This window comes from Salvia hispanica, chromosome 3 (assembly GCF_023119035.1).
Source record: "Salvia hispanica cultivar TCC Black 2014 chromosome 3, UniMelb_Shisp_WGS_1.0, whole genome shotgun sequence".
NCBI classification, from domain to species: domain Eukaryota; kingdom Viridiplantae; phylum Streptophyta; class Magnoliopsida; order Lamiales; family Lamiaceae; genus Salvia; species Salvia hispanica.
In genome coordinates this window covers 43,954,431-43,969,336 of record NC_062967.1, presented here as the reverse complement: position 1 = coordinate 43,969,336, position 14,906 = coordinate 43,954,431, and the positions used below count along the sequence as shown (strand labels likewise).

General features: G+C 37.6%; 3 protein-coding genes across 3 annotated transcripts in view; all 3 read right to left on the bottom strand.

Annotated features, from left to right (window-relative positions):
• Window positions 1–203: 203 nt before the first annotated feature.
• LOC125214680 (stearoyl-[acyl-carrier-protein] 9-desaturase, chloroplastic) lies at window positions 204–3,771 on the bottom strand. The gene is made up of 3 exons (XM_048115801.1): window positions 3,413–3,771; window positions 1,201–1,705; window positions 204–959 (listed from the first exon to the last, which is right to left on the bottom strand). The coding sequence occupies exons 1-3, from the start codon at window positions 3,517–3,519 to the stop codon at window positions 399–401; spliced, it is 1,173 nt and encodes a 390-aa protein (XP_047971758.1). The 5' UTR covers window positions 3,520–3,771; the 3' UTR covers window positions 204–398.
• A 3,279-nt stretch (window positions 3,772–7,050) lies between these two features.
• LOC125210990 (chromatin assembly factor 1 subunit FAS1) lies at window positions 7,051–12,147 on the bottom strand. The gene is made up of 12 exons (XM_048110658.1): window positions 11,343–12,147; window positions 10,686–10,785; window positions 10,095–10,242; window positions 9,887–10,010; window positions 9,397–9,761; window positions 8,993–9,310; window positions 8,768–8,849; window positions 8,556–8,693; window positions 7,955–8,374; window positions 7,698–7,835; window positions 7,519–7,564; window positions 7,051–7,423 (listed from the first exon to the last, which is right to left on the bottom strand). Exons 1-12 carry the CDS (start codon window positions 11,835–11,837, stop codon window positions 7,272–7,274), a joined length of 2,526 nt encoding a protein of 841 aa, XP_047966615.1. The 5' UTR covers window positions 11,838–12,147; the 3' UTR covers window positions 7,051–7,271.
• Window positions 12,148–14,565: 2,418 nt separating this feature from the next.
• Window positions 14,566–14,906, bottom strand: part of LOC125210273 — a 3,982-nt gene continuing 3,641 nt past the window's right edge. The window contains exon 5 of the mRNA XM_048109833.1: window positions 14,566–14,709. Within this exon, the coding sequence (XP_047965790.1) occupies window positions 14,566–14,709 (144 nt within the window). The remainder of the gene's footprint in view (window positions 14,710–14,906) is intronic.

Sequence of the window (14,906 nt, the reverse complement as noted above, 5' to 3'; positions counted from 1 at the left end):
AACCATTCTTTAATTTGGTTGAGAAGTTATATAAAAAACAAACAAATATTAAAGTAAATTGTACAAAACGTTGTTCTCCTTTTAATTTTTAATTAATCTGATCACAATATAAAGTTTTTATTTAAATAAATATGTACCAAAATAATGTTGTAGCGGTTTCAAAACAAAGCAACCAAAAATATTAAGGAACATTATAATCTATCTTAAAAAGTAAACTAAATAGTCTTATCTGCATAGCAAAAGCTAATCAAGACAAAACATAAACCGTTTCTACATTTAACTTCGTCAAGCAAATATACTCCAAACCCAAACATTGTGTATTCTTTTATCGATTTTCAATCACTCCGAAGAAGAAGCAGGAAAACGAAATCGTACGACGGCTGACAACCTAGCTAGCTTCAAAGCATCACTTCTCTGCCGTGAATCCAGCTGAACGGGACGGGCGCCGACTGCTTCGCCCGAGCCTGTGCCCTCTCTTCCAGCTTCCGAATCCGAGGTGGCAAACCGCACACGTAATCTTGAGCTTTGCGTCCTTCCCCGGACAGCCCCGTCATCTTCTCCACTTCCCACCTCCCAACTAGGAACTCCAAGATATCAGCGTAGTCCTTGGCAGTGTAGACTCCGAGCCGCTGTGCTACGGAGGAGAAGTGCTCGAAGAGGTTGTCATCCACGCCATCGTACATCAAGTGAGCCGGCATTGATATCTTCTTCTTCATCATGTCTGCAAGCGCGAGCACTGTGCCGTCAGGGTCGACCTCGAACAGCTTCTCGACGATTTTGGTGTAGGCCGTCTCATGACGCTTCTCGTCAGCGGCAATGATGCCACAGATCTGAGCTAGCTTCAAGTCCCCGTGTTCCTTGGCATGACGAGCTGTGTTTCCGTGAGATACGAAGGTTGCCCTCTCCTGGAATGAGGTGTAGATGAATCCGAGGTACGGGTTTTTGTCAGTTCCCGGATCCTGCAAGTTTTAAAGAAAACAAAAATATTTCAGAACACAATAACTCGCATGGGACCATCAAACGGGGTACCCGTTAGATTCAAGATTATTCTTTGATTAACCTATATTCACGATCTACATTGATAAAACTCTTTAATGAAGAAAAGCATGACCAAGATAACTACAAAGTGAAATGAAGTGAAAATTAAGAGTGTGAGTGTGTGTGATTGTGTGTGTTTGGTAAAAAATGGAGCAGTCTTACCATGCCTGAGCCGATCAGATACTGTATGGTTTTCTCGATTTGCCTCATGTCAACACGTCCAGAAAGATAAAGATATTTGTTGAGAAGGTCACCGTGCCTATTCTCTTCAGCCGTCCAGGCCCTCGTCCAGATAGCCCAAGGGGTGAGGCTGGCACCAGTCTCATCTCGCACTCCATCCAGAGTGTTGAGCATAGTCTGATAAGTGGGAAGAGCTTCCTCTGTAATCATATCCCCGACCAACACGACAAAGTAGTCATCGGGGAGCTCCTTGGTTCGTTTCCTAAGCTCTCTGACCTCTTCTTCAAAGCCTTCTGAAGATGGATCTGGAAGAAAGTCATTGGGCTGCCAACACTTCTCAACAGGCTTTAGGAGCACCAGGATGTTCTCTTCAGCCCAATCTTGCAGCGAATTGAAGATCTCACGCTTCTCTGGTGGCAACGGATGGGTGACTTGAACACGAACCTCCCGAGGGGGACTAAAAGGTTTTTTAACTTTTCCGGCATCTCTGCGTGCAACAAATGACAACTCTCAAGATTAAACAAGAGCAAAGCAGTTGAATAAATCCCGAAACTCCAATGAGTTTATCAAGTACAGATATTAGCCATATTCTTGCAGCTACTGTAAAAAAAGTTTATGGCCTTCAATTTGTTTGGAAATACAAATGCAAGGTTTGATCACAACAAAACTCACAAATCATTTGTGGGCAAGTCCAAAGACATTTGTAAACCAGGAATGTCAACGGATGTTTATATGCAATACAACCAGCATGTCTATAACAATGAATTGTACACTAAAGTGTTGCGTATAGATCATCTAGGCAGTTCCCAGATAATGTCTTAGTATAGAAGTCCAAACTAAAAAGCAACAGAAGGTGGTGGTAGATAACAAACTTATTCAACAACTGATACAGTTTGATGCCTAATGTTTCAGTGTATTAAGTTCCCATCCTCCACAGAATTAAAATTTTCCTTTTTGAGTTCTATAAACTGATTGATGAAATAATATTGTTGGAAACTGGGAAGAAGAGAAAATAGGATTGCACTAGTCTCCAATTAAAGGAAAGAAGCAGGACATGTACTAACCACCAGCTTGTGGTCAAGAAATAAAATAAACAATAGGGTCGAGAAATTAGGTATACTATAGGAAGGAATATCAATGATTCCAATCTCAGAAGAAAGATGGTGGGGAGAAATTAGGCATCTCACATCAGCAACCTATTCCACCTAGATACTATCAACTAAATGAACACATGAAAGACAAGATCTAGTGAGAGAAAGCAGTTGCTAAGATTTAACTCCCTCTCCAACACCCCCCCACCCCCCACCAACACACGCACACTTCAATTCAATTTCTCTACTACATTTCCATGTTATATGGCATAGTATTTCATAGTATACACGTAACAGGCATTAGTAATAGTGAAACGTAGATGTGATACACTCTGCTCACTCAGTATGTTTTATAAGTTGAACTGTTATAAATATACATCGACAGCCAACCAAAACACCATATAAAAAATAAAAAATCAACACTGTCAGCAACAGCCAATAACTAGTAAGAGACAAATTTCAACAATTGAGCATGATATAGTTTAAAACTTATAGAACTACAAAACTTATGGAGTAAGATAATATAAAAAAAGTAAGATTCTTGTGCTTAAGATCTAACTAGGAGCATCAAAATCTGCTGGCAAGTCAAAAAAAAGATAACCAGAAGATCAAGTGTGCAACACAACAAACTCAACCCGACCCCACCAAGAATTAAAAAATGGCAAAATATCAACCTGAGAGAGAGCCAAGAAATACAAGGCAAATCGGTTTCAGCTAAACAGAGCAAGGATGAATGTTAATGGCAGGACTCAATTAAGATCAGATCGGATACATTTTATGAATAAAAGAAAGAAAAAAGACAACTCATCAGCTGAAAGCCTGGAATAGCGAGTTAAATTGAAATGAATTCTTCATACAAAAAATGCAGATATAGAGGAATTGGATTCCTCAAAAATGAAAAGCAATCGATTGTCATTTGCCACCATGCAATTCGTTCAGAATACCCCAAATCCAGATCAATTAGCGAAAAAAATGATGAATATAACAAATCAAATGTAAGTAAGCATGCGATTTGAATTAATTGATCTCACATGCCTCTAAACCACTCAGCACATCAAAGCAAACACACAATGAATTACAGAATAAGAATCAGGAAAGCTTACACTGAGGGAGAATGAATGGTCGAAGCCATGGAAACCCTGTGAGATCTGAGCTGAAAACCGGGAAAATTAGGCATATTCATCGGCGTAATGCTTAGTTTCAGCGCCATTGTTAACAGTAATCTCTCTAAATTCTAGATTTAAATCACTGAATGATTGGGGTTTTGTACAGAAATGGAGAGAAGAGAGATGCAAAAAAGGGAAAAGTAGCGCAGCTCAATAAATGCCGATGGGTGCCAGTTGCCACCGACCACTTGTTGAGGGCGATGCTTCCTATGTTGTCGCTAAATTGGCTGTGTTCTTCCACAGCTACACCAAATGAAACCTAGTCAAGTGATCTGCTTCTACTGTTTCATAGTTGGTTTGAGATTGTGACTTCTATTTACTGGAGAAATACTATATTTTTTTTTAATTTAATTTTTACTGAATCTGAATTAGGAGTGACTTTAGAAATATGCACCAATTGTTAACTTTGAAAAAGGAGGTTGCATTATTAATTTATCGGCATACCACTTTCCTAGATCACGAGATTATCCTTTTAAGACATTTTAGGAACAAATTAATCATTTATATATTTTGGTTTCTGGATTTACAAGATATAAGTCGGGCGAAGGAATACAAATGAAATAACTGAATCGAAATTACAACGGAAAATTCGAAACAAATAAACCGTAAAAGAAATTTAGCCGAGTCGAGGAGGCCTCTTTCCGCAAGACGAGATACGCTCTGGTAGTGCTCTTCGGATTGGCGTTTCGTCCCCAAAGATAAAATGGCTAGCGTCTCTGATGAAGCAGCACCGCAATCAACAGAGCTCCGACGAACTGGATGGATGAGCGGGTAGAGCTTTCGACAGAAAAACAATGCAGAGACGGAGAGAGCTTATGATGCAGAATGCTTTCTAGTGTTTGATGTGTGTAGAATGCATGGAATGGCTAGCCTATTTATAGGCTTGGTCCACTGCAGGGGGTCAACAGCCATGATTGTCATCAATGCTAGATCGTAACGGTCGTCGGTTACGAAGCGTTACAGAGCTGAGAGGCTGAATCTAGAAGCTTCTAGATTCGATCGTGACGTGGACTGTCACGTGTCAGCCACGTTGGCTTACCGCATCATACAGACGAGGTGTACGTGGAAACGGTGGTGGTCTAAAAAGAACTAGACCCACTAGCCTTGGGCCAAGCCCACAACCAGGCTCAAAGACCAATTGCCAAGGGCAAGGGCACGAGCTCGAGGCACGCGGCTCGCGGCGGAGCGGGCGGCGCGCGTGTGCGCGCGTGTGGGCTCTTACAGCCCATCTTAGTCCACTATAATTATTACATGTAATAATCCTTCTTATTAAATACTAGTTTAATAAAGTTGTAACGTCTAATGTGGGATAATTAACTCTCTTAATTATTTCCTAAGCTTCTCTCATAGCTCATTAAGTTTGCAATTTTGCACAACTTTAATCCATTATTTCTCACTCACCGGGAATCGAATTTGAGAAAATGAATATACCACGGTCATCTACTCCTAACGTAGATCGATATTATATCATTTAATTTCACAAAATTAAATGTCTCGTTGAAATTTATAATTGGTCAAAATCCATTGATCGGTATAGATTCCAACAATGTATTATTGATCATAGTAATTATGCATAGAAAATCAGAAAACTAAATAGAATTATTAAGGATTGTATATTTTTCACTGAAACTACTCATTTCTCTTGTTAAGGTCAATTTACAATTTTAAAATTACACTTTATTATTACTTTGAATTTACGCTAACATTCTATTTGTGCCATCAAGGCCTTCAACTCCTAATTGGACCCTCTCTAGTAGCCACCTTCTTGTCATCATGCCTCCCAAGGCCATCCACATCTCTATTCAAGACCGTCTCATCTCTTAACTATTAATGAGCTATACTGCACATTTTATCCCATCTCTTAACTAAGAGACATCACTTGCAACCCTCCATCTCTTAACCATCTCATCCTTTAACTATTCAATCAATTTCATTTTTAATTTTATTTCCAACAAATTCAATAAAAACACACTTCATTAAATAAATGAAAATTACAATTTAAAATCCTAAAAAGATAAAAAAAAAAAAAAAAAAAACGGGAACCGGAATAGGAAGCACCCAAAACATTGTACATGCCCCCAAGTCGACAAACGCGTTCAAGTCGTAGCCGCCCTCGCCGCCGGAGTTTCCATCACAGGACATTTTTGCAGAAATTGGAGAGGAAAGATAGATGATATGATAGTGATGAGAAGAAAAAAAAAGATGAGAGATAGTTTGTTTGTATTTAAAATGAAAGAGGTAATCGGAGTATTTATAGAATAAAAAAATTAAAAAAAAATTAAATTCAAACGGTAATATTACCGTTTTAAAATTTTAATTAAATTTTTTTTTTGGAAAAATAATTTTTTTTAAAACAAAATTTTTTTATTTATTGCGTAATCATGACGACGCCCACTCGCGGGCCAGCGAGTGGGCGTCACGCCTCGCGCCAGAGCTCGCCACGTGGCGCTGGCGTGTGGCAAGCTGGCGAGCCAGCTTCATCGAGGCGGAGGGACACGCGATGCGATGAGAGGGTTGCATCGCTATCTCGATGCTGGCTCGTCTCGCCGAGACAAGTTCGAGCCCACATCGAGATGGCGATGCGGATGCTCTGATAATTGTTTCATATCGCTCACTTCGTACACATCGACAATCACCCTCTGACAATTGAAATCGGTCATCGTTTAATCCTGTCAACTGATAATAAGTCATGTTATCTGACTCCATGCTCATGCTATCCTGCCTCACTGGATTCCAACCAGTTTGAGGTAGAAATCAGCATCATTGTGATTCATTTCGTATTGGAAGTAAAATTTGTGAATTGAGAATATGAGAAGTATTCAAATAAAAATGAAATACGTTCGTATTTATAGAGTTGGAAATTTGATTTTTTTTAAAATTAAATTGAGCCCCCACTCTCCAACAGTCCATCTTGGGAGCCACAATGTGTCTAACATTATCCACAATGGATGCCCTAGTGAAAGCCCTAGTGAGAGCCCTAGTGGTTGCCACATCAGCATGCCCTATCTTTCTGCAATGATGAAGTCCTAGAGAATGTCATATCTCTTATCCACTTTTCATTTCAATTTTAAATCATTATTTTTTAATTTTATTTTAAATTAAACTAAAATACCAAAATATATTATATTAAACACCACAAATGAAAAAAAAAACTACATTACTTAATTTAAAAGTGAAATGACATCATACTTATCTAAAAAAAACTACATTAAAACTAAAATACTAAATTAAAAATAGAGAAAAGAAAGTGAAAGATTTGGTGAGTGAAAAGTGAATAAAAATGGAGTATTTGTAGTGGTTTAATTAGGGTTTAAATAATTTTAAATTAAAAAAAAAACTAAAAATGATCGGGCTCGGGCTCCGGCCTGCAATGGACGCCCGATCTCACGCCCGATGGATCGGGCGAGGGGCGAGAGATGGGGCGCGACCGAACTCTCGGTCATCCTCGGGCATGCCCGAGACTTGCAATGGATGCCCAATCATGCCCGAGCCCGATCTAAGCCGATCGGGCGTGAGATCGGGCATCCATTGTGGATGCTCTAAGCACATCCCAAAAGGGGTCTCAGTTCACACTCTTATCCAACAATTGATTAATTGTCTATATAGGGGATGACACAGGATGGCCGTGTGCATCCATCTCATGTTGATGTAGCTACACGTTCTATCCCTCAAATGAAGAAATACATACAATTTCTATCCTCCGTGAAATATATAGAAACACAAAAACTGCCATCAAACGCATCAAAATATGATCATTTACACAATGGGCAAAAATCAGAAGAAAGAAACACTCCATTCACCGTTGCTCGTTCAAGCAATCCTGCTGTGTGGAGACGGTAGCTGCTGCATGTTTCTCAGAGTTCAAATTCATAGTCGTAGTCTTAGATGGAGGCAAGCATCTCTTTGAGAAGAATGAAGCTATGCTCTGTGCTTTGAGGGACTTCCTTTCTGCATATACAAAAACCATATTTTCTTGTCAAAACTGATGCATCAACTTTAGTTAGAGATTTCAGGCTAAGTGAAGGAAGTAAATCACACCATACCTGGCGAGATAGATAGGCCAAACTTCCTCAAGATTTCTTTCTTGACCTGAATCACCATCATATTAAACATATCAGCGCATAAATCCTAATCAAAACTCATAAAAACCATGATCGTTTGTAACCAAACTGAATCGTCATAGAGACTCTTTGATAAAGTTAAAGAAAATGGGACTAATAACCTGCCAACGATTTTCTGAGAATTCTGATATTTCACGGACTTTGTTTCTTAACTGAGACTTTGAGAAAGCTGGGAAAGTATTATGCAGAGAGTCTGAGATCTTTGCAATGCCATGTGGACATGAATTGATGATGGAGATCTGCAAAATATGAGTAAGTTTTATATATAGTATCTATACATGTATAAAGCTAGAAGATATTACAGTATATATACATCATTACATCATGAATAACGCAGTGAGGAAAATGAAAAACTTACAAACTGAGGCATGTCTGAATCAGGTATTATAGTAGTAGCAGCAGCAGTTGAAGGAGGTGTTGAACTTGATTTGTTTGATAAAGGTTCTAAATCCTCATTTACCTCATTATTACAAATGGAAATTTCTGTTGCTGGGAAATCAGGCAAAGGACGGATACAAAGAGCTTGTAAGCACATTTTTTCAAGTTTCTCTGAACCAGATAGTTCTTCAGCTGATGACAATGTAGTCTTTTCGTGCATCAGATTTAATATGATCAAGGGCTGATTCTTTCTAAGTGCATGCTCTGTCATATTGTTCAAATACTTCTGCTGTCGGAGCAGGGAACAAAATTCTTCACTCGGTACTTGATCTTTGGTGTCCAGATGATCTCTCACTTCCTCGGCTAGTTCATCACATTCCATCACATCAGTCGGTACTCCCTGCAACCCACAATATGATAAGCTCCAATAAAAGAGAAGGAAAAAGGATGGAGCAAACTGTAAACAAACCATAAATCCCCACTTTTCTATAATTTCCATTAACAATTCTTTTACAATAAATACATTGATATAGAAATAATCCAAATGATGAATAAATAGGCAATCAGAAATTATAGCTCACCTCACTTTCCGACAGATAACCATCAGGAACAAAAAATCCATCTTCACTTTCATCTTCATCATCAACCTTTTGCTGCTCCTCCATACTTTCATCATCCTCATCCTTCTCACAATCCGAGAGGCTTTCACCAGGTTCTTCCTGCTCGGTCAAATTTCATATGAGAAAATCTTAATGAGAATGCATGTACCACACTAGCTTGTAGCCTAGTATACCTCTTCCCACTCCTCATCACTATCAATCTCATAGTCTATAAGTGGATCCTTCACCAAAGGGCAGCGTCCCCCAATAGCTTGACTGGAGAAACATAAAGCTAACAATCAGAAGGAAATAACAATACAGGTCCATATACATAATAGACAGCTTTACGTTGTAAGCAGCAACTAGCTTCAACAATATTGGCTTAAAGTGAAACAATATAATACCAGAAAATAAGTTACCTTTTCTTGGGCCAAACACCATAAAATGCAGGTCTGTGGCTCTTATCAAACTGCAATAGCTGCCTACTGCGTTTTCTATTTCGGCATTGAGAAAGAGGCCTATCTATGGTCATCTGAGAATGTCTTCCATGGATATTGGGGTCAATCAATCCATCCACATTCTTCTCTTCAACTTGGACCTCATCACTAGGCATTTCAGTGTTAGTCGTAAGCTTGAATTCCTTGACCAGCTCAGTTTTAGGCTTCTGACGCATGCCCCAGTGGACTTTCTTTGAACGGATAGAATTCCCAATGCAGCGCCACGAATTCAAGTGTGATCTGCAATAAAACACAACATGGCATTAAGAGTTACTACTATTTAATAGATTGAACCAACATATGCTGGAAAAAGGAAAGGACCCTACTTCCAAATAGCTTCGGCCTCAACTTCAGCATTTCCAACCAAAACAGAGTCCATATTTGCTATAACTGTTTCACATTTTTGTTCAATTAAGTTAGAAGATGGCATAGATGTGGTGCCTTTGTTTGAAGAACTGTTATTTTCAAAAGAAGTAGATTTCTTTCTTCTAAAAAACTGCTCCATCAATGATGCTTGTTTCTGAAGAGCAAGTTGCTTTTTTAGTTCAGCTTCTTCCTTGGCCTTGCGTTTCTGATCTTTCTCTGCCTCCTCTTGCTGCCTATTCAGCAGTTTCTGCATGTCATTTTCTTCTTTCTCGCGCCGTCTTTTCTCCTTTTCTGCCTCTTCGCGCAAGCGCTTCTGCTCTTTTTCCTACAGTGGGTTTAATTCAGAAATAGATTTATAAGAAATAAACTAAGATGTCAATCAACTTTAAATACAAGACCAGGCCAAGAACAATCAAAGCTAAACAACTATGTAGCTGCGATGATACGTACATTCTGCAACATTTCCTTCTGGAGTTCCCTCTCTCTTTTCTTCTTTGCTTTCTCTGTTTCCTGCTTGTTCTTCTCCAGTTGCTTGATTAACATTTTTTCTTCTTTCTTGACGTCCTTCTCAGCCCTTCACCATCAAAGATATAACAGGACCATTGGCAATCTTACAAAAGGAATTGTATGTATAAAGCACACCAACAAAAATACTTACATTTCAGCAGCATTTTTCTGTAAGATGTTCTCCATTAACAATCGGATATCTGCCTCATTTAAAACTTTACCAATCTTTTCTGAAGCTTTTGTCAAATCTTGCAGGTGATTTGGATGGTCCCCTGACTTTTCAAGGGCATTGATCATTGCTGACAAAGATCAAATTTATCAAATAAGCTTCAATGAGCAAATATCAAAGAGACCTAAAATGCCTCAGCTGTGAAGCTTTGAGATCATAGAGAAACGTGTTCAAAATGGCGGTGCACAACTGAATCCAGGGAAAGAACAACAGAATTGCTAAACAAGCAGAGCTGTGTGAGGAATGACCCCTCCAGCCTCAGTCAGCCACTCAACAAGCATCCAATGTGATAAGAATGAACGGGATGAAATCATTACAGAATAAGGAAATTAATGGTTAAATCCATGGTCAAGTATGGAAGACATTTTTTTCACAAGTTGCAGTCTGAACAAGAAAATTATTTTCAAACATTCAACATGTCATTTGGCATCTTAAATTTCAGTTACACCTCGACATTTCAAAACCCATCACACAGGCAAGGACCAGATAGACGCATAATAATACAAATTCTACCTGTAACAGCTGCAATTCTCTCCTGAATCTTTTTCCGGCATGTACGGCGAACTTTCACAGATACACGCTCTGATATAGGGATCAGTTTCAAGTCTCTAGTCTGCAATAGAACAAACATGTATTAAGTAGCTAATCCAAAGGAGGAACATAATACTATAGCACATAGCTACAGAGAGAAACGTTTATCTCCAGTATCCCCTCCAAGAGCACGACTACACCAAACAACCTAGCAAATACGCAGCTAAGTACATAAAACTTAATCAACAATGCACTACACTAGCCTTCTAATGGCACAAAAATTATAGAAAATTATGACTTCAATGGTTCTGATAGAAGAAATGTGACGAAGTCCAATTATTTTGCCGCTTCAATCCTGATAACTATACTTTTTTCAACAAGACAAAAGGCAGAGACAAGCCTATATTTACATAGAGCAATATCAAGAATCAACATAATCATCAAAGTAACTAATAAAATGCAAAACTAAAAAAGTACGGTGTGATGCAATATTCCAAACACCAAAATCTAAAGGTCAAAAATCATATTTGTATGAAGAATCCAGTGCAATACATATAAATCGCAATGAACTCAAATGAAGGTAAAAACTACTTAATTTCAAAATTAAAATACTCCTAGTACATTTCATCAAAACTGTACCTCCCAAAACCAAAGAGCAGTCTCCGCCTGATCCTCCAAAAGATCTGCATCAGCACTAGCCACACCATAACATAATCTCTGCCCAATCATAAGCACACTACTCTTCACACTAGCCCTAGTAACATTTTCCCCAATTCCAGCCCTACCCTTAACCTTCTCAAAAATTTCATCCACAAGCATTGAAAATGGCAGATCACTCTCCTCCATTAAGCAGGCAATCACACAATTCACAGAAGCAGAAGACAACCCCACTTTCTCCACACTTTCCAGCAACACTTGTCTGCTTCTGAACGCTAAATCTTTAGCAAATTTAACAAGGCTATCGATTTCATCGCGCAATGCCTCGATTTTCGCCTGTTTCTCTTCCGGGCTTACAGCATACAAACATGGCTCCAATCTTTTCCTTTTGTGTGACCTCTTCTTCTGATCCGAGCCGTCCGATTTCCGCTTCGTTTTATCCGACACGTAGATTTTCATGGGCTCAACTTCCGCCATCGCTAGATGCAATCAAATGAGTCCTTTTTAACTCTGAGAAAAATACAGACCTAGAAGATACAAAATATAGCAAACACTATTGAAAATGTGTGAGATTAGGACGTTTGGGCTTCCTCAACAGTTAAAAGGAAATCAAGCGTCGAGAAACGGAGGAAGCAAGAGAAATGAAACAGCGATACTGAGCTGAACTAAAATCGAGAGGAGTATCGATTTTTGGTACGTAGATTTGCTATTTTCCCGCCAGCAAGAGGCTATTTGGGCGTATTTTTTCTGCATTTGGCGCCTATAAATATTCTTCGATTTTGCTGTCCGCCATTTTTCAACTGCACGCACGCAAGCACTACCTCACATTCCAAAAAAATTGGTGTTAAATGACTAAATAAAAGTAGTGTTACTAATTAAATGACTGAATTTATTCGTGATATAATGTTTATTGAATTAAATATATTTTTTTCTTATTTTAATTAAATACTCCTACTTAATCGACACAAAGGTGGCTTCTGTACCAGGATGGAACAATTGAAAAAAAAATGGAAGCTCATGATGATCTAATATCCTGAAACTTTATGATTAATTTTACTATTATCCCAATAATATATTATGTCAGTAGAAAATAGTTAAGTATTCTTTCGTTCTTAAAAATAGTTTTGTTTTATCATTTTCATTCCTTAATCCAAATTTTGAATTTTAATTTCTAGAAACATTTTCATATATTACTATGCTTATGAATTCTTATATAATTTCAATTACTTTTTTCTACTCCGTATTTTCCAATTTATCAATTCGTGTTAATAAAACTTATGGGATCCCTAAAACTTGTGTTTTTAGAAGACATTGACTATATGAAGCTAAAATAATTGTGTCCCACCATAAGTGGGGTGCTTATTAGTTTTTTACTTTATTTTTACTTTATTTTAATTATTTATTAGTAGTTTCTTTGTTTTACTTTATTTTAATTATTTATTAGTAGTTTCCTTCTTTTACAGTAAAAGTCATTCTTATTATTGACACAAATTATAAAAAATGTAAATAATAATAGGCTGAAAAAGTTAGCACAATATTATACCTACTTTTTTATATTAGTTTTATAATAAAATGTGAGTAGGTAAGTTAGTAGAATGTGTGACCTACTTATGATGTATGATAAAAATAAAGTGTGACTCTAATTGTTGGGACGGATGGCGAAATGTGACTCTTATTATGGGGGGGAGGGAGTATCATTTTCTTAAAACGAGTGCTAAAAAAAGCGCATTGCTTATGATGGGAGAAATAAAGTACTCCTTCCGTTCTTAAAAAATACATTACTTTTACCATTTTGGGTCTTCCTCAAATTATACCAAGTCTAAATATGAACCATTTACACACTACTAATAATGTGAACCACAGAATCCACTAATACTACTTCAACTATGTTCTCTCTTTCTCTTTTATTTTATCTTTTTCCTTACTTTACCAATTATACATTAAAACTCGTATCATTTACAAGTTTGTCTATTTTTTTAGGATGGAAGGAATATATTATTTATTATTTATTTATTATTTAACTGTAAATAAATTAAATTTAAAGGCCGCGCCACGAAGGAATATATTATTTATATCTAGCTTAGGCTGTGAATATTTTTGTTAATTTGGGTTGAAACAAAGTAGTCTTGGGCCTAGATGGGCTTGAGCCCGATAGGAATAAATATACTACTACAAAACTAGTACTCTCTCTGTGCCAACTAAGTTTAGTCAAAACTTTTAGGTATGGAGATTATAAATTGTGTTGAAAAGTATGAGAGGAATAAAGTAGGAAAGATAAAGAGAGAGTAAAGTAGGTAATGGAATAAAATAAAAGTGATTGGATGTTTTATTTTTTGTCAAAAAATGAAACACTACAAAAAATCGCGCGTTTACCTAGCACCGAAGTGCTAGGAATAACCCCAAAGTGCTAGGAAAAATAGAAGTTTCCGAGCACATTTCCAAGCACATAGGGTGCTAGTACTTTGCTCGCTCGAAATTATTTCCGAGCACCTATCCGAGCAAAACTCAAATTTTTCCGAGCACCCGAAACGTGCTAAGAAACTTGGTCAACTCCTTTATGAGATGTCCGAGCACCAGAAGTGCTCGGGATTTCCACACTCTGCTCTTCCTAGCACCAGGGTGTGCTCGGAATAATGCGTCTTAGACTCCTACCATAGTTTGGTGCTCGAACTAATGTGATTCAAGAAACCAAACCTAGCACAATTTGGTGCTTTGAATAATGCATTTCAAAACTCCTAGCACAATTTGGTGCTAGGATGGTACATTTCATTCATATTCATGAATTTCATTATTTTTTCATATTTTTTATTATTATTTTAGCTTCATTTTAATTGTTAATTCAATGAAATTAAAATGGCATTAAATCAAAACTAGAAATAAAATAAACAAATTGAAAAGCCCAATGGATGGCGAGAATTCAATTGCTTCACAAAGTTGATCAATTCAAAATGCAAGTCTAAATCTATATTTCACCAAAATTCTCAAAATTGATCAATTAAAAATGCAAGTCTAAATCTATATTTCACCAAATTTTTCACTGATCAAGCTCCTCATCCATTCTTTCATCTGCTCCTTCATCATTTCCATTTTCCTATCATACGCTTCCTCAATTTTTCTTTCTCTCTCATTCATCTCGGCATGCATTTTCTCCCGTTCTTCTTTAAGTCGTTCTTCAAATCGTTGCTCGATCAGCTCGTCCATCTTGCTAGTATAATTTTGTTGCACTTTCTGCGCCGGGAATCTGTTTTCTCTTCTTCACCTTCCCATGACGCTCCAAGAAGATGGCATCTAAATCCGGATTCTCTACCCCTTCGACTCTTAATTCTTCTGCCCTTGTCCTAACATCATCCTTCCAATAAGCAAACACAAATTAGATACTACTATAAGCAGGCGAGCAAACAAACAGTTTCACAGCAAACAAACAGTTCCACAACAAGTTCCACAAACATTATGTTGATGCACTATTTTTTAGCACAATAATACCTGCAAGTATATAGAATAGAAATAGTAAAGCCAAAGGTCAGTACCGGATATCGAACACGGGGA

Bases quoted from the DNA above. Each gene is read 5' to 3' on its own strand.
- LOC125214680 (XM_048115801.1), bottom strand. From the start codon at position 3,519: ATGGCGCTGAAACTAAGCATTACGCCGATGAATATGCCTAATTTTCCC. The intron at 1,706-3,412 runs GTAAGCTTTCCT...TGTTGCACGCAG, and splicing joins ACCATTCATTCTCCCTCAGT to AGATGCCGGAAAAGTTAAAA. The intron at 960-1,200 runs GTAAGACTGCTC...TAAAACTTGCAG, and splicing joins ATCTGATCGGCTCAGGCATG to GATCCGGGAACTGACAAAAA.
- LOC125210990 (XM_048110658.1), bottom strand. From the start codon at position 11,837: ATGGCGGAAGTTGAGCCCATGAAAATCTACGTGTCGGATAAAACGAAG. The intron at 10,011-10,094 runs GTAAGTATTTTT...TTGATGGTGAAG, and splicing joins CAGAAAAATGCTGCTGAAAT to GGCTGAGAAGGACGTCAAGA. The intron at 9,762-9,886 runs GTACGTATCATC...AACCCACTGTAG, and splicing joins AGAAGGAAATGTTGCAGAAT to GAAAAAGAGCAGAAGCGCTT.